Genomic DNA, 18,911 nt, shown 5'->3' with positions numbered 1-18,911 from the left:
TTCATATTAAAATATATATTAGTTTAAAAATACATATCCCCAAATGTTATACATATAGTATTATATTATTTTTCACTTCTTGAAGTCTATAATTCAACAGGCTTTTCTTCCTTCATCCAAATCAAATTTCCATTTATCTATCCTGAGAGGCAACAAAAAAGTTAAGCAAAATCAGTAAAAATAAAAGGAAATATGATTATGTACCATTTGCTTTTGTGCCTCTAGCTACTGGTACATAGTAAGAACCCAAAAGTATTTGCTGAGTTAGAAATTGAATGAATGAGGAGTAACAGGACTCCATTAAAAAAAAAAAAAAAAAAAGCCCTCAGAATTTCTGGGTGAATTCAGAAAATATTTAAAAATCCAGAATTTTGGAATGGAAGCAGAGTCAAAATGTGTGATGAATAAGGATTTATTAATATATCCAAATCTAAAGATGCGATTTTTGTAAATGTATGAAATCACTAGGAAGTGATTTAATAAATATATTACAAAGAAACTAACACATTTTCCATGTCCTTCTTAAGAACAGAGATTAAAGTATAACATAAAAACCTGCAATATTATTGTCCCAAGAATGGCTTTAATGGAGTTTAGAAGGAGAATTTGAGAGTAAATAAAGAGCATGAGTAATAAAACATATTTATGTATGCATGCACATGTGTTTATGTATGTGTGTGTGTATATATGTATCCTAGTATAGTGTATGTTCAGTGTGTGTGTGTGTGTGTGTGTGTGTGTGTGTGCGTATGTATATATCCTGGTATAGTGTTTGTGTGTGTATATATAGCCTAGTATAGTGTATGTTTGGTGTGTGTGCATGTATATACCCTAGTACAGTGTATGTTTAAGTAGAAGCAATTCCGGCCTTACTACAGTCTAGACCTATGTATAAAACTTTCCTTTCTCTTTGCCTGAGAGAGGGGCTATAGGGTCATCTTGCAATTAATTACTTTGATTGCCTTAGGAATCACTACATTGTTTTCTTAAACAAGATATTTAGAATAGGAAGCAGAAATTAACTTAATGAGAACTTTTAAACAACCACATACTTTAACTTCTTCACACAGTTCAGCAAGACGAGCCTCTACATCCATTTTATCTAAAAGGGGTAAAAAGCAAAGGAAATATTTCAGTGTTAAATTTGAAAACTGAAATTATATTTAAAAAGTCAAAATCCTTTTCGATAAAAAATTAATTCCAAATTTATTTTAACAAGCTCAATTTTCTATAAGATACTCTTAAATTAAGGCATTTTTCTATTATAATTCTGATTTACTTAGGTATGTTCTAACCATTTATAAAGGGCTTCATAATTTATAATTAAAATGGTATTACTTATAAGGAAATACTGAAACTAACAGCATAAAGATTTATTGGCTATTTTTAAAGGGAAGAAATTACATGAAGGTCTCAAATATAATCTTTAAATATTCTTATTTTTGTTAACTAGAAAAATGTAACTAAAATTTGAGTTCCCACAAAGGCAAAAGTACATCCTGTAACATGCTGGAATTTGTTCATTAGCTCACTGACTACACCAACCATTTCAATGTCAGAAAAATCAGTGGCTTCCAATATTGTATTCCAGAACCAAAACAATCAGCAGCAAACCCTGTGTTAAATTCTGTATGCCAGTATCTACTTTCACATCACTCACTCTCTTTTCCTGTGACATAAGAAATTCATTAGTCTTGGTAAGTTACATATCCCACCTCAGAAAATAAAAGAAACCTTTGAAAGTTTTGATGTTTTTCTAATGTTTACATCTAAGAGCCCAAATGCCTATTACAGTTAGTGAGCTACTTTAAAGAAAATGTGTGTGTGTGCGTGCATGCATGCGTGTGTGTGTGTGTGTGTGTGTGTGTTGCAGACACCAAAGGTCAACATTATCTGTCTCCCTCATTTCATCCCCCACCTTACTTTTTGAGGCAGTGTCTCACTGACCCAGATGCTTTAGCTTGACTGGCTGGCCTGGCTCCAATGGTCCTCCTGTCTCCAGCCCCAACCCCAGTGCTCAGGAGTCAGCAGCAGTAGCTGCATCTGGCTTTTACATGGACGGGCACTACTTTTTTATTTTTATTTTTTTTGGTCTTTTTGAGACAGGGTCTCCCTGTAGCCCCAGCTGTCCTGGAACTCACTATGTAGACCAGGCTGCCTGCCTCTGCCTCCTGAGTGAGTGCTGGGATCAAAGGCATGTGCCAATATGCCCGGCCAGGTGCTACATCTTAAAGAATATGTAAAAACAAATTTTAACTACTTAACTTAAAAATCTGACAATTAAAATAATTTCAAAGTCACTTAAGATTTCTGCCTCACTTTAAAATTTGATTATAAGAGTAGGGATTTAGTTTTTTTTTTAAAGGCAAAATAAAAAGATCAAACAAAAAAAAATAAAACCAAACAAAAACATTAAAAACAAGGCAAATAAAATTTGATTTTAATTATATTTTTAAGCAAAGATATGACATAAATAATAGACATGTAAAACTGTGCTCATTACCTTGTTCAAGTTATCTTTTGAGAGTATTTCTTACTTCCACTAGTCCAAAGTTACAATCTAGAATATATTCTTCCAGATTATTCAAATATACATATAGAAGGTTTTAGGGTTAATGTTGTGCAAAAATGGAGTTATACAGTTTTCTGAATTTTATTTTGTTTTCCCTGTAGTATTCAGTTCTTAAGCACTTAAAAAAAATCACTTTTCATTCCTTGATATAGATGTATCATAATTTTTTCCCTATTCTTCCACTCCTCCCAAATTATGGTCTGTATCATTTCAGTATTTTGCTGAGAAATATGCTGCAATCAACCAACTTGTACATGTTAGTTTAAATGTGTCTTTAAAAACATTATTTCTGTGACACGAATTATCAGAAATTGGGCTGCTGGGTGAAAATATATGTGTATATACATTTATTTTCTGAATCTGACCACTTACTCAAATGTCAAATTTATAACTTATTTTTCTATCCTTTGTTTTAAATCAAGCCTCCCTCCCAATCAAAATCTACCATTTTCCTTTATACTGGCCTTAATTAAGCAGCATTTTACAGAGCCAGAATGCTCACAAGATAAACCAACAGACTGGCAGTACAGTAATTAAATTAGAAGCATAAAATTTTAATCACTATAAAGAGTGGTAAAGCATACCACTAAGGGTCATAATTTCATGCTATGAAATTGTTAATTTTATAGTAACTTAGAATGAGAATATAACATTATAAGTAAATTTTCAACCTTGCTTTTTTTTCCTTCATGATAAACATTTTTTTAAATGGTTTTAGTGAAAACTAAAGCAGCTCAAGTATTCCTGAGACAGTTTTCATCTGAGAAATACTCAGACTGCCTTCTTTATTTCCCTTTGTCCCTTCATCAGACAACTGAGAATACTGTAATTTTATTTCAGTTTAAAATGTTTACAGTTTTCCATTGTTTTTATTTATTTTATGTGTATGAGTGTTTTGCATATGTGTGTACCATACGTGTGCAATGCCCTTGGATGCCAGTTTCAGGAGATGCTCAGATTACCCTGAAACTGGATTTATGGATAGTTGTTAGCCACCATGAGGGTTCTGGGAACCGAACCTGGGTCCTCTGCAAGAGCAGTTAGTGGTCTTAATGACTGAACCACCCCTCCAACCCCTTCCATTATTTAAATAAAGTTGTATCTGTTATTCAATACCATGTAAAAACTTTGATTATGTTTATAGAATGTTAGTAAATTAGGTACTATTGCTGTGCAGGAACAAAAGTCTAACATACACAGAAATATACAAATAAAAAGGAAATAGGAATTGTTCCTTTAATATGTGTGACATTTAGACAGTAGGGATTTGATATCATTTTTTAAAAAAATTCTAGAATAATTAAAAACACATAAAATTTGACCCAAACTACAACACCAAATACTGAGGATGTTTATCTTTTTATCCCTACATAAAATTTAGCTTTAGCTTTTAAATCACATTTTATTAATCATTAGGCCTATCCAAAGACAAAAGTACTTTAAGGAAATTTAAGACAATTATTCAATCAGCAAATTCTGGTAATATAGATGGTTTTGAAAAAGTGTTCTTTATAAAAACTAAAAATATGGGAAAAGCTAAAGAAATCTTCGAATTATTATTTTTACTTTTAAGAAATTCAATATTACAAATTAACACAAATTTATCTACAAGCCAAACTGATTATATAAATTAAGTTCTTAAAGGGTGAATATACTATCTTAATATGTACATTTACAAAATCTGACACTATCTTAAAGCAAAAGTTTAATTAAAAGGGATCATTCAATTCACCTATTTGTAAACATACCTACACAGGTGTCATTCTGGGTTCTTGGCTGTTTTCTTCTGAGGAGGCGTTCATAAAGGACCTGCATGTTGGCCTTGGCTAGTTATAAGGATTGCACACAGCACTAGTTACTATACTCCTTTTACAAAAAAATTTACTTGAATTTTCCAACGTGTTAATAATAGACTTATTATTGATAGTTAATTAGCTTATTAGAATTACAAATGATGTACATTCGAGTTTAAATCATTTTGCTTTTTAATATTTAAATGTCACGTAATAGTTCTTAATTATTATTTTTATGTTTTAGCATCTTAGATTCATAATTTTAGTGTTGCAGGGTTCTCAGAGGTCAGCTTGCTCAGCTCCCTGCTTTACAAGTGCAGATGTGAGGATCAGATGGGTGTTTTGACTTGTCAAAACCTAGACTCCGTATGTTCTGACTCATTTTTTGAACTCCTTTTTAGTAGAGCTCTTTGAATTCAACCAATGTTAATGACACATCCTCAAAAAAATGTACATCATTTATCTAGGAGAAAAGAAGGGGGCAAAAGAGCAGAAAGGAATTCAAGTTTTATTTTAAAAGAGGGAACAGAATTTAAAGTTTTCAAAGCATCATGGAGTTTAAGAATTTTAACTCCACACTTACTTGAAAACATTTAAAACAATGTTAAATGATAGAGGGGAAATAGACTAAATTCTCTACAGGAGTTACTTTATATCCCATTATTAAAACTAATGATTATAATGGTATTTATTAAATAGTACATCATATACCATGGAAATATGTTAGTGTCTATAATTCAATTTTATCAGGATGAGAAATGTTGGTAAGTTCAGAATATGAAAGAACCATTTTTATTTTGAATAGTTAAAAGTATTTTTGGATATTCTTCTAGAGGATATACTCAGGAGTAAACTAAAAATCACAATAAAGAGAAAAGAAAATATAAATAGTAAAGCTTAATGATACAAAGTATTACCAATAAATATTTACTGAAGATGAGTCTTAATTAAAAAAAATTCCTAGGAAACATGCTGTTTAAAAACTGCAATGTGTATTTTACCCATTCATTCATTCATTCATTCAATAAATGAATTCTTAGTAAGTATATGTACAATGTATTATAATCTTATGTTCTAATACTTACATTTCTAAAATGTAGGATTACTTTAGAACTTTGCTTTCTAATATTTTAAAGCAAGTAATTTGGAATAACATTATTATTCATTTAATAACTAACTCATGAAATTAAATAAGGGCTTTTTTAATTATAAAGTTTTATGTAATACACCTATAAGTCCAGTTATAAAACATAACAGTTATCTTTACTTGAAACAAAATTGAAAATATTGTGACTAACTGAGTTATTAAGCTGAGTTAGATTAATAAAATAAAAAATGCTAACACCAAATAATCTATTTGACAAGAAATGTTTTTTTAAATTACCAATTGAAATTTGCTGATAAATGTTATTTCCTAATTTTTGAGAAATATTTTTCCTTACTTAAAATGTAGGTCATGTGTATTTTCACCTACAAATATTACATGTTAAGTATACTTGACTACTGCATGCAGATGGACATGTTTACACAGGTATTTATACCTACTTCATCTATCAAAACCTGAAGAGGTGTTGCTTTGCTGTGTGTCTCCTGCTCATCTTAGTGATGAGCTAATTTATTGAAACTGCTGCTGGGAGGAGAGAGGACGAGGAGTTGGCAAAAGTTCTTTAAAGACCAAGAGTCATCATATCCTCTGCACCTGCACTGTGCCCAACATAGCAGATACTTTAAAAAGGCCAAGGATGTTGCAAAGAGATGTCATTCCTAGATCATCTGTACACCTTCTGGCTTTTGGGCATCCTTATTCTCAGTTTCTGATTCATCATGCAGAACACCTGATTTCCTTTCAGCTGGTTACCCAAAGAATCTAAACCATTTAGTGTTACAAAGTGGGCAAGTGAAACAACCACTCTCAAATGCACACATGCAAAAAAAAAAAAACAAAACCAAAAAACAGAACAAAACAAAAAAACCCTCTGTGAATTCTAGTATAGCATTTCATACTTTGTCTTGTAAAAACATCATCAACATACATGGTTTAAGCTGTTTCTTAATCTTAATGGCAGTAATGGAATGGAATGAAGGGGCTCACACATACTAGGTGAGCCTTCCCACACTGAGCTATATACCTAGCCCACTTTTTAAACTGTGATTACTGCTTTTCATAAATCCTTCTTTCTGACACATTCTATCCTTCATTAATACTGTGGTTTCAGAATTTTACAGTATGGTCACTAAACCCACCAAAATTTATAATTTTCCTACAAAAATGTTTTGAGTCCTAAGTTATATTGAAAATATTTATAATATATTTTTTGCTTTTACTGAAGCCTAAATTAGCTTTATTTTGTAAAAAAATGTTTTCAGGGGGCTGGAGAGATGGCTCAGCGGTTAAGAACACTGGTTGTTCTTCCAGAAGACCCGGGTTTGAATCCCAGCACCCACATGGCAGCTAACAACTGTCCGTAATTCCAGTTCCAGGGGATCTGACAGCCTCTTCTGTCCTCTGTGGGCATTGGGTGCACTTACCTACACGCAGGCAATATATACATACACATAAAATTTAAAAGAAAAATGTTTTCAATCTCTGAACATCACCACTTAGATCTGAAGTAGTAGTCTCCTATGAAATTTTCTGAAGGGATAGAGGGAGACTAAGTACTTGAAATGCAAGAACAAAAGAGTATTTCAAAAAATAATAATCCTGGTCCGGGCAAGGTGGCGCATGCCTTTAATATCAGCACTCATGAGGCAGAGGCAGATGAATCTTGGGCTAGCCTGGCCTACATAGTAAGTTCCAGGCCAGCTGGGGCTATAGAGACTCTGTCTCAAAAAAAAATGAAAAGCTTTTCTTTTCCATACTACCATTTTTGCATGATCAAAATAACTAAGGCAAGTAAATACATTTTCCTCTTGTGTTCCTGTTACTCTTTGAGATTACTGAATCAAATCAGCAGTTCACTTAGTGATACCTATGTCTTATCAAGTGAAAGAAGTGTAACCTAAACTGATAGAATCACACAGTTTATCCAGCCCACTGCAGCAAACTGCCAGGTAGTGTTCACTATCTAGCATTCTTTCATAACATCATTGAAGCAGGGTACAAACCCTTACAATTTCTTGTTCCATAACTTCAAACACATAAGTGACTATTTTAGAGAATGTACTGTTAATATACTGAAATCCTTGAGGAAAAAGAAATAAAGAACAGTGACTAAGTAAAAAATTAAAAATTGTTCCTATTGGAACAAATGATAAAAATAAATCATTTTGGATAAGTAATTAAATGTCCTTCTTATGAACTAATATTTGAAAATCAGATTTATGAATCTGCCAAAAAGGTCTTGGAAAAAACTGATCTATTTTTCTAAACTATCTAAGTAATATTCAAAATGTTAAAAGTACTGAGTAATGCTACTATTCCTTAAAGTAACAGGAAAAGAAATAGAGATCCAGACAACTTAAAATCTAATGTCTATAAAACTGGTCTACGTATCTATAATCTGCTTAGGCTACTGAAGAGAAGTAGGGGTTTAACCGACATCCCTTGATTCTGCAGATAACTACACTTTCTAGCACACTGCTTGATTAAACTTAAAGAGGAACAGTATATTGACATGTGACCTGTTATTTTAAAAAGTCTATCAAAAGAATCATTTTAATCTTTGGACAAAGAAGTTATTTCTCAACATTCTAACACAAATTTTAAATTTCAGAAAGTGATTATTAAGGGTTTGAAAAAACAGTTGAGAGAGAAGAGTCAAGCACATGACAGAGAAAAGCTGTGGCAAAGCTGGTGATGAGCGAGAGAAGAGGGAAGAACATGAGCTATAGGGCAGGTCTGTTGTCACATACCCAGTTCTAGTTTCTGACAAGAGGGAATCTCTTCTGTTACCGTAATGAAGTAGTTGTGCAAACCCTTGAAGGCTAGTAGCAAAGTGGCACAAAGTGTATAATGAAAACGGTAGGCATGATGCAGGAAGGACTCCGCAACGAGGAAGCTACAGCCCTAAGACAGGAATAGTGGGAACGCAGTGTTAGTAAGCGAAAGTCAACATGTGTGACACTTTACACCTTGAAAAAGTAAGAAAAAAACAAACCTTTCAGTTGCCATTTACAGTTATTCTAAAATGTGTAAGAAATTCAGCAGTATCTTGAGTTGTTCATGTAATTTAAACACATTAAATGTGACCACAGCAATCTGTCATAATTGATTAAATTATGACTTTTTAGTAAGATGAGGCTGCCAATACATTTTGATCAAGAGGCACTGCATGGAGAACATGAACTCTCTTCTCTATACTAAAAGTTATGCTTTTACTAATCTAAGTTGGGCCTCAATTCTGGCCATTCTTCTCTAAAGGCTTTGGAATGTTTCTAATATTTGCAAAGGTGGGTGACAGTAACAAGTTTACAAAGGACACTGGCTGTCAGATACCTCTATTCACTGAATGTGGTAAAGTTTTAAAATAAAAGGCTGACTTTCATAATAAATAACCAATTTGTTACGATCATATTTGATTAGATCTGTACACTGTTGAACTCAAATACTTTATCAAAGAAATATTACATTCATTAACAGATAAAATAGTCCAAAACATTTTTTTTAAATCAAGGCAAAATAAAAGGAAAATATTTATGTACATATTCAGTTCTTACATCTGGTGATAATTGTTTTGTGTAGTTAATACCAAAGACTACACTTTCCAGAGTGGGAATTGCAGAATCTTTGTTCTGTGCTGGTGCATTTCTGTTTAACCAAGTGGTCTTCACAGGGCGAGGAAAGCTGGAGGAACAGGCACCACGTTATTATTGTCTTAGCAGTCTACTTTAATGTGAGATTTTTACAAAAGATAATATTACAAAATATATAAAAGTTATATGACAAAAGTTCTAAAATATTCTTAAATTTTCTTTCAATAATTTGGAATGATGGAAAATGCAAGGAATATTAAAGAAATTAAGGCTAGATACTTCAAACTGCCTCTGACTCTTCTTGAGGTACTACTGGGCATTAAACCCAGGGCCTTACACATGCCAAGCAAGCTCTGACCATGCCAGGCAAGTGCTCTACCAACTGAATTACACTCCCCAGTAGTTGACAAGGCCACTTAATTTTAGAGCATCAAGAAGTCTCAAAGGATTCTAGAAAGACAAAACAAAACTGAGTGGGATCCAGAGTAAGTATGTGACAGATGAGAGCCAAGCTTTAATTTGTGAAATGTTAGACCTAGCTACCAAAAACGTTAACAATCAGGACTAGTAGACGGCTCGGTCAATGAAGTGCCTGCTGCACAAGGATGAGGCCCTCAGTTTAGATTCTCAGCACATGCGCATGTGTGGGCAGAGAGAGAGAGAGAGAGAGAGAGAGAGAGGGAGGGAGGGAGGGAGAGGGAGGGGGAGGGGAGGGGGAGAGGGAGGAGGTCGGGGCGAGGCAGAGGGAGAGGGAGGGGGAGGGGAGGGGGAGAGGGAGGAGGTCGGGGCGAGGCAGAGGGAGAGGGAGGGGGAGGGGAGGGGGAGAGGGAGGAGGTCGGGGCGAGGCAGAGGGAGAGGGAGGGGGAGGGGAGGGGGAGAGGGAGGAGGTCGGGGCGAGGCAGAGGGAGAGGGAGGGGGAGGGGAGGGGGAGAGGGAGGAGGTCGGGGAGAGGCAGAGGGAGAGGGAGAGCCAGGCCTGTAATTCCAGCACTGGGGAGGTAGAGACAGGTAGATATCTGAGGCTTGCTGTCTAGTCAGTGTAGTCCAATTAATTGGCAAGTTCCAGGTTCAGGGAGAGGCCTCATCAAAACACAGGGTGGAGAGCAATTGATAAAAGAACATCTGACATAAACTTCTGGTCAACAGATGTGAACACACACATACACACACACACGCATGCACGCACACAATTAATCATATGTGAATGCTTAAAGAACTTCCCCTTCAATATAGAAAAGCAAAATTACTAAATCTAGTTGATCTATTTCTTATAAAAATTTCTTTAATTAGGACCGTGCTTCAAAGCAGCACTTGCGTCACTTATTGTATGAACAACTTCTGCTAGAATTAACATTATAATGAACAGCCTATGAATTCCAGAGAGTAAGAAGCATATTTCTTTTTGAATGTTTAAAAATCAAGCTGGGCCAGGTGCAGGTCTATAATCCCAGCTACTACACAAGCTGAGGCAAAAGGATCACAAGTTCAAGGCAGTGTATGTATGTATATATGGATGTGTGTGTGTGTAAGCCAGAGGATGATGTTGGTTGTATTCCTCAGTCATTCTCCACCTATTTTTTTGAGAATGAGTCTCTCACTGTACGTGGAGTGTGCCATTTGGCTACACTGGGTGGCTTTACTGGAATCCATCTTTCTCTGCCCTTACTCCAGCACTGGGGCAACATGTGTGCTGCCACATCCAGCTTTTACATGGGTACTGGGGGGTCAAACTCATGCTCTCACAGCAAGCATGCTAACCATGGATTCTTCTTCTCAGTTTGGAAGAGGCCATTACAAATTTTTATACATGTTTTATCTCTGTGTGTGTATGTGTATGTATGTATGCTGTAGTGCATGTGTGTAAGTCAGAGGACAACTTGTGGGAGTCAGTTCCTTCTACCACATGAGTCTCAGGGATCAAACTGAGGTTGTCAGGCTTGGTGGGAAGTATCTTTACCACTGAACAATCTCACAAGCTCCCATAATAGGCTAGTTTTAAAAACAAGCAAAGAAAGAAATCCTAAGCCTATTAACTTTAAATAGTTGATTTGAGTTGTATTATTTATTTAAAATTTTGATTTTATTTTTATTTACATATATGTGTATATGTGTACATGTGTGCAGGTGCCTGGAGGCCAGAAAAGGGCATTGGGTCCCCATGGAAATGGAGTTACAGACCGTTGTGAGCTGCCCAGTTGGGTGATGGGAACTGAATTTGGTTTCTCTCAAAGAACAGAGGTGCTCTTAGCTGCTGAGCCATCTCTCCAGCTCCAGAGTTGCAGATAATCTCTCAACCAGGATCATGTACGAAACCCTACAGTGTGTATACATGTGTGCATACCTACCTATCTACCTACCTACTACCTACCTACAGAGAGAGAGAGAGAGAGAGAGAGAGAGAGAGAGAGAGAGAGAGAGATAGAGAGAAAGAGAGAGAAGAGAGGGAGAGAGGAGAAAATAGGGGCCTGGGCTGGGAAGAAAAGTAGTAGTGGGAGTGGAAGGGAAATAAAGTTAACGGAAGTGAATATAATAAAAAAAATACTTTATGTGTGAAGGTGTCATAATGAGATGCATTATTACATAATTAATACATGAAACTAAAAAATTAAGGAAAAAAGACTCATGGAAGCTGAGCACAACTTCTCAAAAATGGCCCCAAAGGCAAGACAACACTGGCAAAACAAGCAGATACATAGTCTTATTATAGAATGAGGAAGGCAAGGTAAGTAGGAGTAGCTTATCCCTGGCTCTGTGCCCTAAAATAACTAGGCAACATGATCTTTATCTAAGAGAATAAAGAACAACATAATGGAGGTGTTCTCAATTATGGTTTTTAAAACAATGTAAAGATATGACAGAACAGGCTATTATTTGTGGCTCATCTGCAAAATTGTGTTGCATCATAAATTCTGAGGGCAATTCTGTAAACTGACTTACTTGGCTGATATGTCAGCTTTACCATCATGTGTATCCCTTAAGCAACATCCATAATAACACTTGTTGTCAATAAATTTGTGTTGGAAATTGTAGACAGTTCAGAAATCAAGTCAATGGAATATTTTTATGTAGGTTATTGATTTGAAGTTTCTATGCCCTGCCCATACTATCAAAGATGGTATTTATCTTATGAACCTAAGGGCCTGAATTATGTCCTTACATTGATGAAACATAATTTGGTCTCCCCATGGAAGTAGTAAAAAAAAAATTACCCAGTGAATGTATTATCACAATATTACACGTTCTAAAATTAAAACCATATTATGACATAACTTAAAAAGGCTTAGTAAAAATCCACAAAATTGTTTAATAACTTAGAAATTAATATGAGTATATGGCAGAGTTAAAAGAAACAAGCGACCATCCAGTAAAGAGACAAAGAAGGCTAAGAATGCACTCATATACTGTTCTACAGAGAATGAGTGAGACTACAGTGCTGTACAGAAAACCAGATGGAGTAAATAATGCTACATGGTTATTTTTGTATTGCATTCTTTTCACTCAGTCAACTCATTTAAATTACAAAATCATTCCATTTACTCCATATATTTGAATAAAAATGTTATCAATACTAGTGATCCCAGGCTTTGAACTGTGTTGTTTATTATTAGATTAGCAAAAAGTGAAAATATTTCTCAATAATTATGAGAAATAATTATCTATTTCAGTTATCTTTATCAGAGTATATGTTTTCAGTATAAAAAACAAACACATTACATTATTAAGGACCAGGGTCTTAGCTAAATTTACCTTATAAGTGGCTGGTGTAATGCAACCAGTGATGCATGGACTGTAACAGATACAACAGAAAGGTGGAAATAATCAAACATAACATTAACATGATGATGAAGTCCTCTAGAGAGGCTAAAGTGCAGCTTCAATGTTCGACTACTTATTAGTTGTAAGGTGTTCAGATCATCTGCCCTATAAAAAGCAATAAATTTTCATGTAATTATGGAATATTTAGTAAAGGCTAATATTTTATAAATTAGTTAAAACTATCAAAACAGACTTATTCTTTTAAAAACAGAATGAGAGTCATTTTGAAGGTATCCAATTTTAATAAGTAATAATATGAAAATGTAACTAGAAAATAATCATATTCTACTCACCACTCTCTATCAATACATGATATGGGCTGTTTTCCACTACCATTTATAACAATAAGCTCTTTCTTTTAGCCCAGTAATTAATAATCACCTTAAACTTTATTCCCCACAGAATTCTGCTTCTTACAAGGCTGCTGCATAGCACAGGCCAAATCCTACTGTAATAAACCCTAAAAGGTCTGTCAAATTATTTCTACTGCAAAAAATTTTATTAAATGCTGCTTGGCGAGCCCCTATCTTGTAAGTAAACCACTGTTTATTCAGGAAATATGTTTGTATTATAGTATGTTACTACATTTATACATACAAAAAAAACCTAAAACAGGAAAATTCCATCCAAATAACCACGCATACAATAGAAATACCACAGCTAACGTATCACCTATTCGGTTGAGCTTAATCTTCTTAATTATTATGACTTGTGTTTTAAAAGTGTCAAGAGGAACAATAGTTACTATATATAAAATGACTACTCCCCCATTATGGAGAAGAGGCTACCAAAAGCAGACCTTTCAGCACTGTGACTACTTATTACTAGAGTCTCAATTCATGCACAGCTTTTCAACAAGTATTTTTAAAACTTGTCTGAAATAAGGGGAGAAAAAGCTCTCAAAAAATAAAATTGTTAATGGGTTTCTGATTCTTGTCTTAAATGAATAAAAGCACAATTTGCCACCAAAATACATGACTGTATGCCCAGGCATATGGGTAAGTTCAGGGTATCCATTATTTCTGAAACTTCCACAAGAGATTAGGAAAACAGCTGTTAAGTCATTAGTCTTGATCATTCTCAGAGTACTATCAAAACCTGCCTAAAGAAGGCACAACTTATGCCAAGACAGACTCCCCAGTGAGCAATGGAAGTGAGTGCAGTTCACATAAGTGCTTGGGGTGGTGCTCCAGCAGCTGTACACTTCTGGAGTCTAGGGAAGCCTTTCCTATTTTTCATCTTGTCTGATTTGCTACCTGGAGCTCTTTGGGATCAGCAGGGGCACTGAAGAGAAGACCTAATCATTCTCAAGAAAAAAAATAGATAGGGAGTAGTGGCTCCCAAAAGAAAATGGGTTACTTAACAAAGTCATGAGTGTGTAAAGATTTTTTTTAATTGAATAGCCTACTTACGAATAATCTCCGTCTGTGAAATGCAGATCCAAGGATAATAGAAAATTTATTTCCTCAAGGGTTTCTTCAATCTAAAGAGAAATTTATAAGATGCTTTTCAAATATTTATAAAGTTACAAATATGCACCAAAGCTTTACAAAAATATTTATCTAAATAGATATAAAGAGTTATTTACCTTCCTTTCATCCAACAACATTTTAACTTTGAAGATCATGACATCATTTAAAACAACTTCTTCATTTTTATATAGGATTTGAAATGTTTTACTGCAAAGCAGAGCATCGTGAACTGAAGCTGGAAAGGCTAATGTCATACCTAAACAGAGAGATACGGAACTAACTGACAAGGCCAAATAATCCAAGTAATTGAACACTGATACTTTAACTTTAAAATACTATAATTTTGATTACATCACTACATCATCATTACCACTTACTATAGACACATTAAAAGCTTCTGTAAGCTTATTAATTTCTGTGAAAAAATTTCATAGATAAATATAGTACAATCATTATTAAAACTGCTACAAAGCATTAAAAAAAAATTGTTTGAGCTGGGTGTGATGGTGCATGCCTGTAATACCAGCACTCGGGAAGCAGAAGCAGGCAGATCTCTGTGAGTTCAAGGCCACCCTGGTCCACAAAGTGAGTTCAAGGCAGCTGGGGCTACAGGGAGACCCTGTCTCAAAAAGACAAAAAAAAAAAAAAAAAAAAAAGAAAGAAAAAGAAAAAACATTGTTTGAGCCTATAATAACGGGTTGTCTCATGGGGGAAGAGAACACACCGGAATAGGTGAGATTTTCTTGCTATAGAGCTCAAATTGCATCAGACAGTATTGTTCATATGCTATAGAGTATTGCTAGCAAAGGACTTTCCTTTTTTTTTTAAGACAGGGTTTCCCCCTGCAGCCCCAGCTAGCCTGGAACTTACTATATAGACCAGGCTGGCCACTCCCTTACAGACATCGGCCTGCCTGTGCCTCCTTCCTGTGCTGGGAAGGATTTTTCTTAATCTGAAAGGTAAGTGATGCAATATCAGAGTAGATATTTTGGGTTGACTAACTGATCTATATAACATAGAAAAAGAGCAATTTAGATTACCAAAGCTAAAGAGCTAAAAGTTTAGCTGCTATTTGTCTTTGTTACTAGAACATAAACATTAAACACTAGGAATAAAAAAACATTTCCCCAGTTTCTGGGAAGTAGACTCTAAACCTCCTATGAACCCAGATATTTTATGCTAAGGAGATGGCCCAGGATGTGGCTCCCATACCACCATGAAGACAAATCATGTGATTAGAAAACTGGGCTTTCAGGCACACAAAATAAGCCAATTATTTAGGCAGGGGAGGAGACTAGAGATTTGAGGCATGTTGGGAATGATCCAATTAACTGTACCTACCTCACAGTATACCAATAAAAACTCTGGACATAGAACCTTGGTGAACTTCTCTGATTTATAATACTGTAAATTGTTATATATAGTTTGGGTGTGTGTGTTGTGGCAATGCATACCAGTTTTAAGGGAAGAAAACAATGGAAGTTTATATCTGGGACTTTCCAGATCAGTCCTATGCACTTCTTTTTTAAAAATTACATTTATTTATTTAATTTATTTTTATTGTGTGTGTGTGCATGCATGCACATGTGTCATGGTGCACGTGTAGAGGGCAACTTGAGGGAGTTGGTGCTTCAACAAAGTGAGAAAGATTGAGAAAAACACATGAGAGTGAGTGGGCTTTATTTGTGAAGGTGCACAGTACAAAAACAGCATCATGGGAAAGAAGAAACAGTGACAGGGACATAGGAAGGGCTGATCAAAAGAGAAAATCAGCTAAAGGTAAATGGGAAGTAGGTTCCTGCAGTGAAATTAAGTACATATCCTGACAAATTAAATTCCTCTGAAATGGTTCACATATTGGCGTAGCACTCTTCAGTGCTTCAGAAAAAATGTTTTAGGCCAGAAAGATATGTCACTGGGAAAAAAGCACTTGCTGTGCAAGCCTGACAACGTGAACCCAATCCCCAGAACCTTGGGAGAAAGAACCAACTCCTGCAAGTTTTCCTGACTGCCACATGTGGACCATGGCATGTGCGTGCTTGCACATGCCTGGACAGACATCCATTAAAAAACAAAAAACACACAAATGATTTTTATAATGCATTATCAACTTTTCTATTGTTTTGAAATGTTTTGGAATATACATTTACAGTGAAACTGGATAGCACAAAACTCAGTTTTGAATGATATAGAGAACTGACATGGGGAAGAAATTTCCTCAATAAAAAGATTCTGTGTGAAGCCATCAGATAATGCTACCTAGAATTTGTTGCCTCAAGAAGCAAATGCTTCCCGACTGCTCTTCCCAGTGATGCTGCTGCTCTCTCAAACGGGCTGTTTTTTCTCCTTTCATTCCTTCCTCTGGTATGTATAGTGTATGCGTGTGTAAGTGTTCATGTGTGAACACAAGGGGGATAGCGATGGGGTTGTGCATGGAGTCAGAGGTTGGTGTTGGGTGTCTTTCTCAGTTGCTCCCCACGTTATTTTGGGGGACAGGGTCTCTCTCACTGAACCTGGAGCTCACCAATTCAGCCACACTAGCTAGCCAGTGAGCACCGGGAATTCCTGTCTCTGCCTCCCCACTGCTGGATTTACAGATGTGTGCTGCCAGGCCCACTTTTTTATGTGGGTGCTAGGGATCCAAACTCAAGTCCTCATGTTTACATGGCATGAAATTTACAAATTGAGCTATCTTTCCATCCCCCTCCTACACTCCTTTTATCACCGTGTTCCTTACTGATGCTTTGAGACATCGTCTCTCTTTAAAAACAGCTTTACTAACAACTCTGAGCATCAAGTCACTAGATTGCACAGTACCACTGACCACCTCATTCCTTCTTGCAGTCTCCAAGCTCCTGTAAGCCCTAATTATTGAAAGTTTTACTTCTTAATTCAGGAAGTTCTCTCCAAAACTACTTTAGCCATGACTCCTGATAGTGACACAGATAAACCCTGCAGTCCCTAACTCTGTCTTTCCTTTTTACCTGTTCTCGCCTTACAGCCCTCCTTGGCTCCACATTCCTATGGTCCATTCCCTAGGTTTCTGTATTAACTTTGACTGCAACTCTGCTATACAATCAACTTCCTCTGCTCTCTTTATCTTTCCAGCTTACCTCCTCAAATAGCACAAGTCTAACAATCCTTTGACCCCCACTTAGGAACAAATTCCACTGCAGCACTTACTAAGTGACACCACAATACAGTTCTACCTTAATAAAAACAGCCTGACTCTGAGCATCTATTTTAAAACCAAGAGTAGACCCGAACTGCTGAGAACAAGTTCCTTCTGAATTCTCTTGGAATTCTGCTCTAGTGCCCTTTCTTTGTTTCACTGAAACCTTGTAATATCTAGCATGAAATGGGAAAGTAAATATGAGATTCTTACCTTGTCAGAGAATTTTGGCCTTTCTGATCCCTAGACTACCACACACACCATCATAAACAGATGTCATCAACTGAATCCTATCTATTGCTTATGGCACAGATGGAATAATTTGTTTCCATAAAAAAATCTGTGTTTTTGTTATTCGCCACATACACACCCATACATTATTCTACGTCCAGGAAGGTTCTGGAGGCATTAAGGTCAAATGCCCAGGTCACAAGGGGAACTCAAGATTACCTTTTAGGTTGCAAGGTTAAGTAAAGGTTAAGAGAAAGTCACTTGTCTACACTGTAAAAGTCATTACCATGATCTTGATCCTTCTCATGATCGGTCTGCTTTCATGTCCTCACTTTCCTCCTTACTCATTTTAAATCTGGACTCACTGTTGTTACATCCTCTTATATGCATACACCCTATTAAGAGGGCCCAGAAATAAGAATCCTAGCTACTCCCAAGTCTCAGGTAGGAGGACTGATAATTCCAGTCTAGTCCAGGCAACTTAATGAGACCCTGTCACACATAAAAACAAAAGCAAAAACAACCAATCAACTAACCAATCATCAAATAAATATCCTATTGATAGTATATATTACTCTTGCTTTGACAAACTAGCTTGAATAAATTTTAATTTTACTAAGTCCAGCTCTCTACCTGATCCACACAAGCCAAATATGCTTGGGGAACAATACACAACTATTTGGACTGGCTATATTTTAAAATCATGACTGTTAAGCTCAAGTGGGCCCTTAGTACTACCTAGCAACCATACTGATTTCTGAATTCATTTTTTTAAATTTACTTATTTTTATTTGTGTATGTGCACATGCATGTGTGCTTACTTATCTGTATGTGCACCATGTATGTGCAGGTTCACATGAAGGCTAGAAGATGGCACTGGAGCTCCTGGAACTGGAGTTACAAGTGGTTGTGAGCTGCCATGTGGGTGCCAGGAACTGAACTTAGATCTTCTGTGAGTGCAGCTGGTGCTCTTAACTGCTGAGTTATCTCTCCAGCCCTCAAAACACTTATTTGCCTGTCTGGACATCATACTCTTAATTGCTGAGCCATCTCTCCAGCCCTTGTAAATCCATTTTAAACTCACATTTCTAGGTGATTATTTTACAAATTTTCCTAATCTTAGCCTTCAATCTCTATTAACTTTGGTTATTCATGACATAA

General features: G+C 35.7%; 1 protein-coding gene and 1 non-coding gene across 13 annotated transcripts in view; both read right to left on the bottom strand.

The window, feature by feature from the left end:
• Fam135a (family with sequence similarity 135 member A) overlaps window positions 1-18,911 on the bottom strand; it is a 99,995-nt gene that overhangs the window by 43,041 nt on the left and 38,043 nt on the right. For 6 of the 12 annotated variants that reach the window (XM_017795164.2, XM_029557805.1, XM_029557803.1 and 3 more), the window contains 7 exons: window positions 14,464-14,603; window positions 14,288-14,358; window positions 12,807-12,980; window positions 9,025-9,151; window positions 8,221-8,374; window positions 4,321-4,398; window positions 1,053-1,102 (listed from right to left, as the gene is read on the bottom strand). In XM_017795164.2, coding sequence (XP_017650653.1) covers window positions 1,053-1,102; window positions 4,321-4,398; window positions 8,221-8,374; window positions 9,025-9,151; window positions 12,807-12,980; window positions 14,288-14,358; window positions 14,464-14,603 — 794 coding nt within the window. The remainder of the gene's footprint in view (window positions 1-1,052; window positions 1,103-4,320; window positions 4,399-8,220; window positions 8,375-9,024; window positions 9,152-12,806; window positions 12,981-14,287; window positions 14,359-14,463; window positions 14,604-18,911) is intronic. The other 6 variants (XM_008856282.2, XM_029557806.1, XM_029557807.1 and 3 more) reach the window with 1 other exon arrangement.
• Window positions 15,022-15,149, bottom strand: LOC115068142. The gene has a single exon (XR_003847519.1). It is a non-coding gene; the product is annotated as a small nucleolar RNA SNORA28 (small nucleolar RNA).

The sequence above is a fragment of the Nannospalax galili genome, unplaced genomic scaffold (genome assembly GCF_000622305.1).
Source record: "Nannospalax galili isolate Female #2095 unplaced genomic scaffold, S.galili_v1.0 scaffold206, whole genome shotgun sequence".
Taxonomy (NCBI): Eukaryota; Metazoa; Chordata; class Mammalia; order Rodentia; family Spalacidae; genus Nannospalax; species Nannospalax galili.
Note: the sequence above shows the minus strand (reverse complement) of the source record. Positions and strands in the feature narration are given on the sequence as shown.